General features: G+C 45.8%; 1 protein-coding gene across 1 annotated transcript; it reads left to right on the forward strand.

Moving 5' to 3' along the window:
* The first annotated feature begins 11,095 nt into the window (after positions 1-11,095).
* On the forward strand, positions 11,096-15,223 carry SLC25A4 (solute carrier family 25 member 4). Its single transcript, XM_040243061.1, has 4 exons — positions 11,096-11,352; positions 12,609-13,095; positions 13,601-13,741; positions 14,773-15,223. Exons 1-4 carry the CDS (start codon positions 11,242-11,244, stop codon positions 14,928-14,930), a joined length of 897 nt encoding a protein of 298 aa, XP_040098995.1. The 5' UTR covers positions 11,096-11,241; the 3' UTR covers positions 14,931-15,223.
* The last annotated feature ends 943 nt before the right edge of the window (positions 15,224-16,166 follow it).

Raw genomic sequence — 16,166 nt, forward strand, 5'->3', positions numbered from 1 at the left:
TTGAAAAGACCGTGATGTTGGGAAAGACTGAAGGCAGGAGAAGGGGATGAAAGCGGGTAGGATGGTTGGATGGCATCACCGACTCAATAGACATGAGTTTGGGTAAACTCCCGGAGTTGGTGATGGACAGGAAGGCCTGGCATCCTGCGGTTTATTCGGTCGCAAACAGCCTGACACAACTGAGCGACTGTAGTGAACTGAACCACCTACCTGGATTTGGCTGAAAGAATTAAATGCCATGATGGCTGTAAAAAGCTTAAGTACAGTGTGCAGCACAAAGTCAGGGCTAAGTCAAGTTTAGGGGGAGATCAGTGGCCTGCAGGGTGGCAGATTCGACAACCGAATCAAGGAACCTCTGGGAACGGATTAGGGGCCAGTGCGTGTGTGTGTATCCGACTCAGTGCGACCGACTCAGTCGTGTCCGACTCTGTACGACCCCGTGGACTGTAGCCTGCCAGGCTCCTCTGTCCATGGGACACTCCAGGCAAGAGTACTGGAGTGGGTAGGAGGCTGGATTTAGCAAGTTCATAATGCAGGTGGTTCCGCGTCTCACGGATGCATCCTGTGGGCGGCCGCCGAAGCTCGGCGGCGCTGACCCTGGGATGCCTGTTGCCCGCCAGTACCTGCGGGCTGGGGCCACCGGGGGCCGCCCCCGCCCCGCAGACCCCACCCCACCCCAGGGAGCCACTGCGAGGCTCTCCGGGCACAGTCTTCTCCGGCTCGGGTCCGCGCGCAGACCGCCCTGGGGGAGCGGAAGGGGGCGCGCGCATCCGGGACCCGTGTTCCAGGCTGACCCGCGCTCCCCAGCGGCCTGTCGGCGCCGCCGGGAATCCGCGCGCGCCGGGCTCCTGGGGCTGAAAGCCAGGCGCTAAGAAAGCAGGAGGCGCTGACCTCTCTCACCCGGCTTCCTCCCGGCCTCCCTGCGGCCCGCGCCGCGCCCCTAGAGCACACAGCCTCAGCCGCGCGGCCCGGCCGCAGGTCCCTCGGAGTCCCCTCTCCTGTTCCGAGGAGCCAGGAGGCGCTGGGCGCCGCTCCCTGCAGGGATCGGGTTGCCACGGCAACACGCCAGCCGCAGCATCCCTCGCGGATCGCCTCTCCAGAAGCCGGAGGCAGAGGCCTGGCAAGACGGAGAGGAGCGAAGCGTGCAGGAGGTCGGCTCGGGGCACCCCTGGCTGTAAGTTTGCCGCCCCGGGCCCGAGTGCACCCCACTCCCTCCCCCAGGGGAGATGTGATCAGGACACAGCAAGAAGGCAGCCATCAGAAACCAAAGTTTTTGATATATTGGATTTGGGACTCCTACCCTCTAGAATTGTGAGAAAATCCATTTTTTATTTAAGCCAAGCAATCTGTGGCGTTAAGAATTTTCTTCTGTCATCCCTCACAAACATAATGGTGTAATAGCTGTATGAGATCTCCCTCTAGTGGCCACATTGTGTAATGCTATGACATTCAAACAATTTTTCCTGAGCGTTTATTATTCATGGCTGCTGCTGCTGCTGCTGCTAAGTCATTTCAGTCGTGTCCGACTCTATGTGACCCCAGAGACGGCAGCCCACCAGGCTCCCCTGTCCCTGGGATTCTCCAGGCAAGAACGCTGGAGTGGGTTGCCATTTCCTTCTCCAATGCATAAAAGTGAAAAGTGAAAGTGAAGTCGCTCAGTCGTGTCATTATTCATGGCAAGCTACACATATTTGATCGCTGTGTCAATTCCTTATTCATTTTACTTTAGTGTTTCCTGCAGCAGGTAGTAAATTGGCATCACAGTCCAGAGAGATACTCAGTGCCTAAATAGACCAAGAGGGGAAACTGGGCTCTCTCAGAACCTGGCAAAACCGTAGCCACCTAAAATAATTAATCACCACTAAGGCAATGGCACCCCACTCCGGTACTCTTGCCTGGAAAATCCCATGGACGGAGGAGCCTGGTAGGCTGCAGTCTATGGGGTCGCTAAGAGTCGGCCACGACTGAGCGACTTCATTTTGACTTTTCACTTTCATGCATTGGAGAAGGAAATGGCAACCCACTCCAGTATTCTTGCCTAGAGAATCCCAGGGATGGGGGAGCCTGGTGGGCTGCCGTCTACGGAGTCACACAGAGTCGGACATGACTGAGCGACTAAGCAGTAGCAGCATAGTGTTATTAGCACCTTGATATGTAACTCAGAGGGAGAAGGCAATGGCACCCCACTCCAGTACTCTTGCCTGGAAAATCCTATGGATGGAGAAGCGTGGTAGGCTGCAGTCCATGGGGTAGCTAAGAGTCGGACACCACTGAGAGACTTCACCTTCACTTTTCACTTTCATGCATTGGAGAAGGAAATGGCAACCCACTCCAGTATTCTTGCCTGGAGAATCCCAGGGATGGGGGAGCCTGGTGGGCTGCCGTCTCTGGGGTCGCACAGAGTTGGACATGACTGAAGCCACTTAGCAGCAGCAGCAGCATGTAACTCAGATACATATATAATGGTTGACATAGAATATTCATGGTAAAAGGTAATATAAATTGTAACTTTCAAGGACATGAACAAGGAAGACAAATAGAAATTATAAAATAAAGTGGCAGAAATAAAAATTTTAAATATGTGTAGTGATTCCTTTGCAACTTCCTTTGAGCCCATAACTATTTCAAAATAAAAATTTAAAAATACCAGTGATCACAACAAATGGAAATGGATCCAGGCTCTCCAGCTAAAAGATAAAAGTATCAATTTAGACTTTTTTTAAAAAGGAAAAAGAAAACATACCTCAAACATACAGCATGGTTGAAAGAAAAGCAGTAGAAAAAGAGAAACTAGACAAATGCAAACCAAAGAAAATCAGCTATTGCTCTGTTCCTTTGGGCCATGGAGAATTTAGGGGACAAATATCACTACAGATAAAGAGGACTGAAACTTAAGGGTAAAAGCTAGATTCACCGAGAAGGTATAACAATTCAAATTTGGTATGTCTTTAAGAACAAAGCCTTAAAATATATAAAGGAAAATCTGACAGAACTACAAGGAGAAACTGACAAATCAACCCCTGAAGTGGCGATGATTTTGCACGGCAGACACACATTGTAGACACTGTGTTTCTGCTAGGTTATTCCTGCTTTATCTGATGAAATTTCAACCACCTACATTTCATAGTGCTCCACAGAAGATAGGGTGGGCTTCAGGTGCTCCCTTATTGACAAATTAAGAGCTAGTGCACTAGACAGAAAGAGAAAGATGAATACCATATAGTATCATTTATATGTGGGATCTAAAATAAGACGCAGATGACCTTACCTACAAAATGGAAATAGACTCACAGAGAAACAGACTTGCAGTTGCCAAGGAGGGGAAAAGAGGGGAGTGATGGGTTGGGAGTCTGAGGCTGGAATATGCAACCCACTCTATTTTGCCTGGAGAATCCCCATGGACAGAGGAACCTGGCAGGCTCCAGTGCACGGAGTCACAAAGAATCAGACACAACTGAGCGACTAAGTGGGCACACACACATATTACATATGGAATGGATAAACAACAGTGTGTTACTGTATAGCACAGGGACCTATGTTCAATACCCTGTGATAAACCATAGTGGAAAAGAATATATAAAGAACGTTAAAAAGAAGATGTATTCTTATATATACATATATGTGTGTGTGATTCATATATATAAATCACTTTGTTGTATAGCAGAAATTAACATTGTAAATCAATTATACTTCAATAAAAATAAATAAATAAAATGTCACACAGGTTTATTGTAAAAAAATAAATAAAAGAACTAGTGGATTAGAAACTTAAGTGTGCTATTTCCCTATTCATTTAACAACGATTTATCCAACAATTATTATGTTTAACACATCATGGAGCTTATATGTTAAAAAGAGTCAGTTACTGCACTTATTTAGTTTAGCCATATAATGAAAATGCTTCCCTGGTGGCTCAGTGGAGAAGAATCTGCTTGCCAATGCAGGAGATTTGGGTTCGATCCCTGGGTCGGGAAGATCCCCTGGAGACAGAAATGGTAACCTACTCCAGTATTCTTGCTGGAAAATCCCATGGACAGAGAGAAGCCTGGTGGGTGTCAGAAGAGTCAGATACGAGTTAGAGACTAAACAACAACAAGAACAAGGAAGGCATAAGCTGCAGTTTTGCAGAGTTTTATAGCGTAAACCGCCCTGAAGGCCCTCCCTTCCCCAACTAAGTCTTCTGCATCTCCTCCTTAAAGAAATCTGTTTGATGGGATGAACCTCAGTGGTTTCCAAAATCATGATATGCCCTTAGTATATTGTTTTTTAAAACTAAGAAAATACTATTGTAAGTATAAAAGTTGCCCCACAAACTCAGCGGACTCCATTCTGCCGAGTGGTGGAAGAAGTTTGGGTTCCCGTTTATTTCTCCACCGCCTTTGGATGGATTCCATCTACATTCCAGGGATGTCTGACGGTAGCGCCAACGCTGGGGAGGAAGGGCGTGTGGCCTGGATCTCCCGGCGCTGGCCCCAGCTGCCAGACCCTTCCTTATTCCCTTCTGATCTCCTGTCATTGCCCCTGAAGGTCACGCCCGACACTCGCCTCATTTTCAGCCCCGGGGCCCTTCGGGTCTGGCTCGGCCTCAGCTGACTTTGGTGTCCTTGGTTACAGAATGTTCTGGGGTTGCTCCCACACCACGCGGGGGCAGGAGAAACACGCTGGGGTTTTCTAGAGTCCTTCACGCACGCAGGCTAACCTGCAGGGGCCTGGAATGTGTTCTCCTGTTCCGTTTCATGCTGAATGAACTCTGCAAGGCTGTCTCTGATCTGTGTCCTAAAATTCCACCCAGGCGCGTCTCCCTGGCTGCTCGCTGCCTCCCTGGACTGGGAAGTGTACAGGGCCCAATCTTCTCAAGACCCAAATGAACATCTCACTCCTTGCGTTCTCTCTAGCACCTCCTTTCTCCCCAGGTTCCGGAACTTGATATAATTTTTGGAAAGGTGTGGGATTGGCAGGAAGTTCTGCTTTCCCTCGGGTACTCTACCAAATCTCCTGTGTAGATGCGATTTCTTTCTCTTCCTTGGGAAATCTGAATGTTAACAATGGACTCCTTATTTTCTTTGTTTTCTGAATGTTTTCTTTTTTGGAGGTAACGACAGAATGTCTTGCTGACTGAAAAAGGAAAGAGCGGGTAAAAGCAAGTATATGGAGAAAATGACATCCTATATTAAAATAGCAACATATTGCTATTCAATAGTACAGATGAACAAAAAAGGTCTCTTGGATAACATCTATTAAACACTGATTTAAGTAATAACAGAAATAAAGCAAGTGTTATAAAAAAAAAATCCTAGGATAAGGAAACGCTAAATACTGGGGAAACCAGCTCAAAATGTACTTAGAAAACCATCAAGTCAACTCCAGGTGAGTAGTGGCTTTATTCATAGAAGCCACAATTCGGTGAAACCAGAAGTCAGTGAAAAATGAAGTGTGGATGATTATGGTTGGAAGACACTATTACACAATCATAGAAATAAGTTTAACTGTACTACAGAAGACTGAAAATGCTTACTGGGGTCATGGATAAAGTAAAGGAGGGGTACTACGATTGGGTAGGTGAGAAGAAATTATGGATCTCTTTAGCAAGGGGATACCCACCCCTGCTTGTGGGAGACAGGCTGCTGGGGCTAAAAGCATGCAGGTTCTCTGCCTTCAGCAACTGCTGAGCCACCTTCTCCAGGGTGGAGGGCCTTCTGGAGAAGAAATCCCTCTAAACATCTTTTTTTTCATGATTCAGGGGCTCCTCTGCCTCCAAAATCACCTCCTTTAAGTAACAGTGCCTGGTACTTCCCTGGTGATCCAGTGGTTAAGACTCTGCCTGCCAATGCAGGGGACGCTAGGTCACTCCTTGGTCTGGGAGGATTCCACATGCCTCAGAGCAACTAAGAATGTAAGCCACAGTTACTGAGCCCGGGTGCTGCAACTACTGAAGCTTGCACGCCTAGGGCCCGTGCTTTGTGCAACAAGAGAAGCAATCACAATGAGAAGCCAGTGCGCTGCCAGCGTAGCCGTCACTCGCTGCAACTAGAGAAAGCCCATGCGCAACAGTGAAGACCTAGTACAGCCAAAACAAGTAAATAAATAATTGTTTTCGAGTTAGAATGGATTAGGAAAACAATAACAATGCCTAATATCTTTTTAAACAAAACTTTTGTGTCATAAGCATTCCTAAAATGTTAAGAACACAAGTCTGATTGGGGTAGCACATGAAAGTCATTCACTCAGAAGTCCTACTTGGATCTTGTCCCATGATGTTGGAACAGCCTTGCAGGCAGCACATGTATATTTGTGTCTGCCAAGTGAGCTTCTTCAGGGCAACAATCTTACCTTTCTGTATAAGAAACAATCTTACCTTTTTGTATCACCAGTGCTCAACAGTATTTGGTGTCTAGACTAGGCATGCAAAAATGCTTGTAGAAAGATGAAAAGGAAGTGAATTTGAATGAATGATGTGTGAACGGTTCCGGTAATTTCTATTTTGATGGATGAAGGTAGGAGGAGAGTAGATACCCAAGGGAGTTTATCATTAAAGGGTTAAAAGTTTCTACAATGAACCAATGGGTTAAAAAAAGGGCACATTTTGTAGTTGCATAATTTTCTTGGCAGGAGCTAACTAGGAACTGGTAGTTGGAGTGTTTTGCATGAATACACATGATTTCTGAAGGCATGTGATGTGTGTGTGCACTTCATTAAGGGCTTGACTATTAAGATTCTTATAAAGAGTTTGTTAATTAAGGTATTGTTCTGATTAATGGAGCTACCCTAAGTGAGACTGGTAGAGAAATGTTGTATTTGTTCTGTTTGATCTTTTTGAAACAATGCATCAATGTATGGCTATGAAAGTCTACTAAAAACTTTTGATTGAAATTCAGCAATTCATGTATAGTAAACCCACTATTACTATTTATTCCCGTCGTAAACTTCAGCCCTAAGCAAAGAGGAATGAATTCTGAAAATTTATTTTTTCGACCATAAAAGACCATACATGAATTGCTGAATTTCAATCAAAAGTATTTAGCTGACTACACACAGGCAATTCGTTAGCCTCATTGTCAGCAAGTCCTTAAGTGTTTTTGTTTCTAGTGTCCTTTTCCTCTTTAGTAGCTCCCAGACTCTAGCTCCAATTTGGTAGAAAGAAAACACTAATTCTTTCAAAGCTGCCACTGGGACTTCCCTGGTAGTCAGTAGTTAGGACTCCAGTGCTTCCAAAGCGGGGGCACTTAGGTTCGATCCTTGGTGAGGGAACTAAGATCCCATGTGCTGTGTGGTGCAGCCAGAAAATTAAAAATATATATATTATATATTTCTATTATATATTGTATTTTATATTATATATAATATATAAATATTATATACAAAATACATATGTGTGTGTGTATAAGCTGCCATTAAAATCCAAAAGACTCTCTCAATACCCTACTCTCTTTTCTATGTAACCCTCCCCTCACCCCACCCAAATCTCCAGGACACCACGCCACATTTAAAGGCAGACTTTTCTCTCTTATCTCAGACGCTGTGTCCATTCTCAGGCTGGCAGAAAGCCACCACGTACTGGGATTGGCGGGCAGACACATGGTTCTGCTGAGCACCATTCTCTCCCCTGCCTGTGTAAAGTGATACCCAGACCCTGTGACCGCAGACAGCTCATGCTCCTGGGGGCATCTGAGGCCTCTCTTTTCTGAGAAAGTCCGCGGAGGGAAAGGACAGTGTATGGATTTTCATGGAAAAACCCCTGTCAAGGATTCCAGCTACAGCTCCCCTGAGGTGACAGGAGAATCGGACAGAAGCCAAGGAGAAATATGGTATCTCCCACTTAGAAAATACGAAAAATTCTGATTGGTAAAATGAAGTGTAATAAAGATAATAAAACTTCTTGAATCAATATGCTAATTTAATGTAAATGTCTGTTATGTTTAAATAATTGAACACCTTGACAGTAAAAAATAAATCCAGGCATACAGGCAGATAAAACTTTTTGTGTTTTAAGTTGTGGAATCACCTGTTAAGTTGTTCTTCATAGGCTGGTGTTGTTCTTAATAGACTAAAAAAACAGTTGTTTTTAAAGACTGATGATCAAATAAATAAGTGACTGGTGATTTCCTAAATTAAAGCTATTATAAGCACTCATACAACAAACTAGAATTAGTAATATAAGACAAATAATGGGGAGGAGAAAATACCTACTTGAAAATCAGTGTTGGGTTACCCAAGAATGGTATGGAGAAAAATGAAGTTGGATTATACCACTTTATAATATGTAATGTAACATTATATTTTTAAAAAATGACTACCAAAAGAAGTAGAAGATAGACTAATTATGATTTGGGGCAAACAGACTAGTCTATCTACAAAAGAGATACATTTACACCAGAACAGAAAGTATATCATCATATTCTGGATCTGCTCCTATTTAAATAAATAACATGATTAAAACAATGCAAGAAAATAAATATTTTAAAAAATGAAAATGCTCAAAACATATTTATTGTCCCAAATCTATAAAGAATAGTTGTAAGTATAAATACTCTGCTTTCATGCCATAAGTAGTCAAGGAAGATTAAGATTTTAAACAAAAGATAAATGCTGGCAAACTAAGTTGAATCATGTGGAATATGTATAGGTTCATAGTAATTAAAGAGGTGCAAATTAGAACTCATAAAATGTTACAAATAGCAAAAAGATCTCTTTCTTTTTTTAAGTCATTGTTGGTGGAGGATCTGTGGGAAATGAGCCTGTTTACATAGCTGGTGGACTCCACATTTCGCCTTCCTCTTTTTATAAATTGAATTATAGGGAGGCCTGGCATGCTGCAGCCCATGGAGTCATAGTCAGACACAACTGGGTGACTGAGCAGCAATGTACTTGATGTACAACATTGCATAAGTTTCATATGCATAACATAGTGATTCATAGTTTTTAAAGGTTATAGTCCATTTACAGTCACTATAAAATATTGGCTATGTTCCCCATGTTGTACCATATTTTGTAGCTTACCCCTTACCCCTCTCTTGCCCCGCCTCCCTTCCCTCTCCCCACTGGTAACCATTAATTTGTTCTCTGTATCTGTGAGCTTGTTTCTTTTGTGCTACATTCACTAGTTTGCTGTAACTTTTAGATTATACATAAAAGTCATATTGTACAGTTTTTCTGAAGAGCAATTGGTCAATCTGTAGCAGGAGCTAAAAAAAAATGTTTAAAATGTTCGGTCTATTAATTTCATCTTGGGGATACATGATAAGCAAAAAATTGAAGGGGAAAATAAAATCTGTGCAGAAGTATCTGTATAGCAGCATTACTTTTCATAATAAAAACAAGAAACATCTCTAATGCATAGTTAAAAGAAAAATGGTTTAGACAACTGCTCTGTATCAACAGAAGGTAATTAAGTACACTATTTAATTAAAATGACTAATATGTGGATTATGTTGATCCATGGAAATCTCTATGTGAAGCTGTGATAAATCTGAACAAGTAACAAATATGTCCTTGGCTCAACTTATTTCAGCCATAGACGTATTTGGGGGTTCTTGGGGACTGAGCCATATTGAATCCACAGAGACAAACTTAGTTCCTGGTACTCAGGAAGTGCTCAAGTATTTGTTGAACAGATGCATAAATGACTTTTCTGTTTATGCTGAATTCTTGACCTTCTTCCTGACCTTGGTGAATGTGCACTCTCATACAGTTCACCTGGGTTTCTGAACTCTAGCCTGCTCCATCCTCAAATAAATGTGTACCCTTTATGGTGCTGGCATCCAGCTAAGTGACCTCTGCTCTACTGAAGCCTCCAAACCCAGGATGACACATGGCTGCTGCTCACTCAGTGCCTAGCATGATGTCTGTCTGCACCAAGCTCATGAAAAAAAATGAATAAACTTTGTCCAGTGTACAAAGGAACATTAACAAACATGGCAAGAGATTGAACAGTGAAGAGAGTTTAGATCAATCATTCTAGGGGAAGGAACAGCTGTATTTGAAAAGTTGTATGATTCTATGAACTGTCAAAAAATAAGGAAAATCAAAGTTCACACTAATTTATTTTCTTAAATACAAAAACTAATTGCAATCAGTTCCTAGAACTAGATAGACTATATCTCCCCAAAGCCAGGTGTCTATTAAAAAAGAGGCAAAAGCAGTCAAGCATTCGACCTTCTCTTACTTAACATTCCCCAGTCATCCGGCTACTCTGATGGGAAGGGTAACAGCATTGACTCTCAAGAAGCTGCCAGCTGCCTGCGAACATTCTGCCCAGAATATTTGCTGAGATTCTATTGAGAGCAGAGTGGAACATTAAACCCCTTAGGGATGAAAAAAAAGAGAGAGAGACCTATAAGGTCCTCGTTATTTGAGTTAGCAGGGGCTGTGACAGGCAGATCCAATAGACAAACGACACACACACATACTAAATACTTGCTAAATAAGTGTTGACCTAGTGGCCCCCGTACCACTCGGCCTGTCCTGGTGGCGCTGAGGGCCTGTCCTGGTGGCGCTGAGTGCCGGGCACAGAAACACTTGCTCGCGGAATGAATGATTGACCGATTTGAATGGACAGAAGAGGGGATTCAGCAGGTTGCCACATTAGATGAAGCAATCACAGCATCAAGTGACGTTAGTGTATTTATTCTGGCGGATCTTAATTTATTTGTGAGCGCACACGACTCTTTAAGGGCCCGCATACATGCAGGGAGCTCTGGGGAGGAACACAGTAACAAAGAAGAAGAAAAGAGCCTTCCACGCCTCGGCCGGGGGCGGGTCGCGTGCAGACCCGGGGTTAAGGCGAGCGGGGCTGGAGGCCGCGGGTCCCGTGTCCGCGTCCAGGTCGGCCTAGGCCTCCTGTGCTATAAATACAGCGGCCCACATGCTGCAGAGACACGGTGTTCCTTGCACTCGCGGGACAGATAACATGAATTTGCCCTTTAAACGTCCCAAGTACAGGCACAGCCCCTAGCCCACCCCTGCCTCCCGGAAGCGCCTTCGCCCCCGTTGCCCTCTGCAGAAGAGGGGGCGGGCCAGGAGGCGGGGCTCCGAGCACCCGCCCAGCCAATGAAAGGGGCGAGCGGGGCCCTGGGGCTCCGCCTCCTCTCGCGATAGCCTGGGCGGGGTATATAAAGCGGGCGGCGGGGTGAGGTGAGCGGCCCCTTCGAGTCGCGCAGGGTCTGGAGCAGGGGAAGCCGGGGCTTCCCGGGCGGAGACAGCGAGAGCGCGTCTCGCGGAGGCGGTGTGCGCCCGGCTGTCACCATGAGCGATCAGGCTCTGAGCTTCCTGAAGGACTTCTTGGCCGGCGGCGTGGCCGCTGCCATCTCCAAGACTGCTGTCGCGCCCATCGAGAGGGTCAAACTGCTGCTGCAGGTGAGGACCTTGCGGGCGCGGCGAGCGGGGAGCGGGCGCGCGGGGCCTCGGCGAGGCGCGGGGCTGCCCCCCAGATCCGCGCTAGGCCCCGGGCCCGGCGCACGGCCTGCACGAAGGGGAAGGTGCCCTCTGCGCAGAGACAGGTCCAGCGTCAGTAGCGGATTCCTGGTGTCGGGTGGCGCCCCGCGTGCGGGTGTCTATATATGGAAACCCACCCCGAGTAGGTTGCAGCCAGCCAGATCCTGCTCCGGGGACAGCGCGGGCACTCAGGCCTCTTGGGTCAGCCTCACCTCTTGATTTTCAGACCCACTTGCACCCTCTTCTCAGCATCCACCTTTTACGATTAACAACATCGAAATAATTACTACTCAAGGTTATTACATGTCCAGTGTGCCGTGCTCTAGCCGACATTATTCTATTATTCATTCATCTTGGTATGACCTCTGTAAGACAGATACTGTTTCCCCCATTTTGCACATAAAGGAACAGGTCTTGAGAGACCAACACTTTTCAAAATAAACTCAGATGGCCTTATTCATCCTTTCCCCAAATCTTTTCCTCCCCAGCCCTGATCTCTGAATGGTTTATTCTCATCATCTCACCGCGCCCCCCCCCCCCACCAAAAGCAAGGACCCCTCCATGAGGAACTGGGCATTCTCAATTTGGGAGTCAAAATGATCAATAACAAGAAAAAACCCCAACAAATGGCCCACAGCAACAAACTCCTCAATAATTGATTATTTGGATATGCCTGGAAAATGTCAGGCTCCAATGCTGAGTGGATCCCTTCTTCTTCTGTTAGAACACCTACTACTCAGAGACTGTGTCTTCAGGGACATTAAAGAGAGACTGAGGAATCCTCACCTCCTCACCTCATATCTGTCAGATCAGAGCAGGTGTCCTTTGGGCCAGGGATCTTTAATTATTTTTGTCTCCCAGTAATAAACCCCTAGTACAGTTCTGGCACCTAGGGAAAATGCAGCAAATCAATGTCTCCCTTTACGTAATCAAATCATCCTTTTCAGTGTATTTTGGAGCAGAACTGTTTCTCTCAAATGCCCTGGTAATTGAGGCAAACTGGGTTTAAGGGACTCTGTCCAAGTAGCTAAGACTTCAGTTTACTCCGTGTTCGATTTCCCCATACTTTTTAAACAAGGAAATCAGGAAGCACAAACCTTCTTGTTCTCCTGCCCTCTTCTCTCGGCCCTCCCTGTCCCCCACCCCCTGCCACCCCGTCTCCCTCCTCCCTGCTGCAGGTCCAGCATGCCAGCAAACAGATCAGTGCCGAGAAGCAGTACAAAGGGATCATTGATTGCGTGGTGAGAATCCCCAAAGAGCAGGGCTTTCTCTCCTTCTGGAGGGGTAACCTGGCCAACGTGATCCGTTACTTCCCCACCCAAGCTCTCAACTTCGCCTTCAAGGACAAGTACAAGCAGATCTTCCTGGGGGGCGTGGACCGGCATAAGCAGTTCTGGCGCTACTTTGCCGGTAACCTGGCCTCAGGTGGGGCAGCTGGGGCCACCTCCCTCTGCTTTGTCTACCCGCTGGACTTCGCTAGGACGAGGCTGGCTGCCGACGTGGGCAAGGGTGCCGCCCAGCGGGAGTTCACTGGTCTGGGCAACTGTATCACCAAGATCTTCAAGTCTGATGGCCTGAGAGGCCTCTACCAGGGTTTCAACGTCTCGGTCCAGGGCATCATTATCTACAGAGCCGCCTACTTCGGAGTCTATGATACGGCCAAGGGTGAGAGAAGGGCGTCAGGGGGCGCAGAGCTGAGGAGGATGTGTGCAGAGAGGATCCTGAGGGGTGTCTAACTCATAAAGGACTTTGTCTTGTTAATCTCACTTTCCCCTAGGCCCTGGGCTAAACTGCGGAGGTGGTGAGGTGGGGATCAATAGCTGGGGGACTCTCCTTGTCCTCTCCTGAACTACCCTGGCCTTGAGTTACTCGGAGAGGGCAAAGGGGGTGCCTGGCTCCTTTTATCAGTTACCGAGTTTAACTTGGAGCCACTTCAACACGGCCTGTGCGCGGGGCACCGCTCGGGCTTTGCGGGTCCAGGGAGGGTTGGCGGCACCAACTTGCATTGGCTGCTTGGTTACTCCTGAGACACCCCTCACGGGGCAGGCTTTTCTGGAAGGGTGGAGCAAGGAGTTGCAGTGCCCTGTTCTCCGTCCCCACCTGCTTTTTGCTCAGCTGCTTGGAGGAGGAATCGCGTCATGGCCATTTGGCTTCTTGGTTCTGCCCACAGGGATGCTGCCTGACCCCAAGAATGTGCACATTATTGTGAGCTGGATGATCGCCCAGACTGTGACGGCGGTCGCGGGGCTGGTGTCCTACCCCTTTGACACCGTCCGCCGTAGGATGATGATGCAGTCTGGCCGGAAAGGGGGTAAGCCCGAGACCCATGAGAATCGTACTTTTCTGCTCAAGGAGAACGCTAGTCAGTGCTCTTTACAGCCTGCATTGAGATAAAAATTTAAGAAAGATGGTGATGAATCCTCCCTAATGTTCTAAACTATTCCTTTAAAGATTTGGTTTGTTTTTATCAAAGAAGTAAGAACACCAAAAATGGGATATTGTTTGGTTCACCTGGTTTGTGAACTTAACTAGGTAGCTAGCGTCATAGAGGCCTTAGGCCTTTTTCCCTTAGAGCCTGGGTGCAGAAATTGAAGTAATCAGCTAGTTTATTTTAAAATGTTTCTTACCTAGTTTTACACGTATTACTGGGGAGAGTGATTTAGCTGGGGGAGAGATGGCCTCCAGCAGTTTGTGGCAATAGGAAGTTTTGGCTTTGACAGGTTGAAACACAAGAAATTGACATTGTAACAGTAAGAAACACCGAGTATAATTAGTTTCATCCGCTTCAACCTACTTCACTTTGACTTTTCACTTTCATGCATTGGAGAAGGAAATGGCAACCCACTTCAGTATTCTTGCCTGGAGAATCCCAGGGATGGGGGAGCCTGGTGGGCTGCCGTCTATGGGGTCGCACAGAGTTGGACACGACTGAAGCGACTTAGCAGCAGCAGCTTCAACCTAATAATTGTATCTCTTGCTTTGTAAGAGTATAATCTGAGATTGGATCTCAGTTTTCTCATCAATAATAAACAGGACCCCGCCCCCAGCTTAATACTTCTGCTCCCCACTGCTCCCTTCGTGTTTCTCTGTTTGACTTATGTGAATTAGCTGGTTCATTGCCCCAGTTCTTCACTTGATCTTGAGTTGAACTAGGAATCTAGAGACCCTACCCAGCGGTTATGCGAGGGGAGGGGCTGTCCCATTGAATGTGCTTAGAGCTGGGCAGAAGACTCGAAGTGACCTTTTGTAACACTAAAAACAAACTGTGCAGGTGTCTTTCAGAGGCAAAGTCTCTTTCCTCCGGAATTATGCAGCCCTCACCAATGATGTTTGTTTCCACAGCGGATATCATGTACACGGGCACAGTGGACTGCTGGCGGAAGATTGCCAAAGACGAAGGACCCAAGGCTTTCTTCAAAGGCGCCTGGTCCAACGTGTTGAGAGGCATGGGCGGTGCTTTTGTATTGGTATTGTATGATGAGATAAAAAAGTTTGTCTAATGTGATTAAAACTCGATTTCATTGGTTCCAGATCCATTGTGTGGTTTAATAGACTCTTCCTAAGGGGAAGTAAAAAGATCTGGGATGAAACCAGATTGAAAGGAATACCTCAGAGGGTTTGGGAAAAAAGCTTGAGTATTCATTAAACCACAAATGTATTTTGTATTTATTTTACATTTAAATTTCCACAGCCAATAGAAAATAACTTATCATACTTATATAATTAACTGAAGAACTGATCATGAATAACTCAATGTGAAATGTCAATAAAGACCACTTAATGCATGTTCTCTCTTTTACTGAATTCTTATTAACTGCCAAATGGATTAAAATCATAAGACCATAAATCTTATTTTCTAGCATGACTCATTTATATAACTCAGTGGACAAGCTTCTAAATATCAGATATTACACTGTGTTATCATGTGAACACCTAGAGTACTTCAGAGTTACAGTTTTCAAACTGAAATAGGTTATGTTCTTTCTCTTCACCTTACACCATACTGCTGTAGCCTCGTAGTGGTAACATGGATTGTGGCTTCCATAATCTCAGCGTATTTTATGCACTTTTCACACAGTCTTCAGGGATTCTGAGATTCCACTAAAAGCTTTAAATCACAGTTTCAGGAGCTCTGCATGGTTAGGAAGGGCCATCAGTGCCTTTAGAGAACTGTGATACTTGGAATTTTATGACAGGTGGACAGTAGTCATTGAAATCAGTTAGAAAGCTAGCACTGAAATCCTGTTGGATCCTGGAAGATACAAAAAGGCAGAAGCCCTTTGGGGAAAAAAAAGCTTAGGTGGGGTTAGGAGAGAGGCAGGACTTGGCATTGTTAAATAGTGTAACATTTAATATCAATACAATGAATCTTGGCTGAGGAGAACTAGAAGCCAGAGGGAACTGGGGGGAAGGACAGAAGATAGGCCTTGAAAGAAAATAACTAGACTTAGATACATGGGTATAGAAAGTCTCTGCCAGCACTTCTTTGCCGCAACAATTTATCAAGACCTGGAGGAAAAGTCAGTTTGGGACTTGACTCTGGTAAGTCTGTGAGCAAGAGGAAAACAAGGACAATTCCACATTGGAAAGAAAGCGTTTTGGGTCCAGAAGACCACACGGTTCATAGGGTCCTTGCTTGCTGGGGGTGGCCTGCGGACACAAGCCCCTACATGCAGGGTGAAGCCTGGAGGGCAGGCACGTGTCTTCGAGGTCCTGACAGGTGGCTGAGGGGTGCC

This window comes from Oryx dammah, unplaced genomic scaffold, assembly GCF_014754425.2.
Source record: "Oryx dammah isolate SB20612 unplaced genomic scaffold, SCBI_Odam_1.1 HiC_scaffold_7, whole genome shotgun sequence".
In the NCBI taxonomy this organism is placed as follows: domain Eukaryota; kingdom Metazoa; phylum Chordata; class Mammalia; order Artiodactyla; family Bovidae; genus Oryx; species Oryx dammah.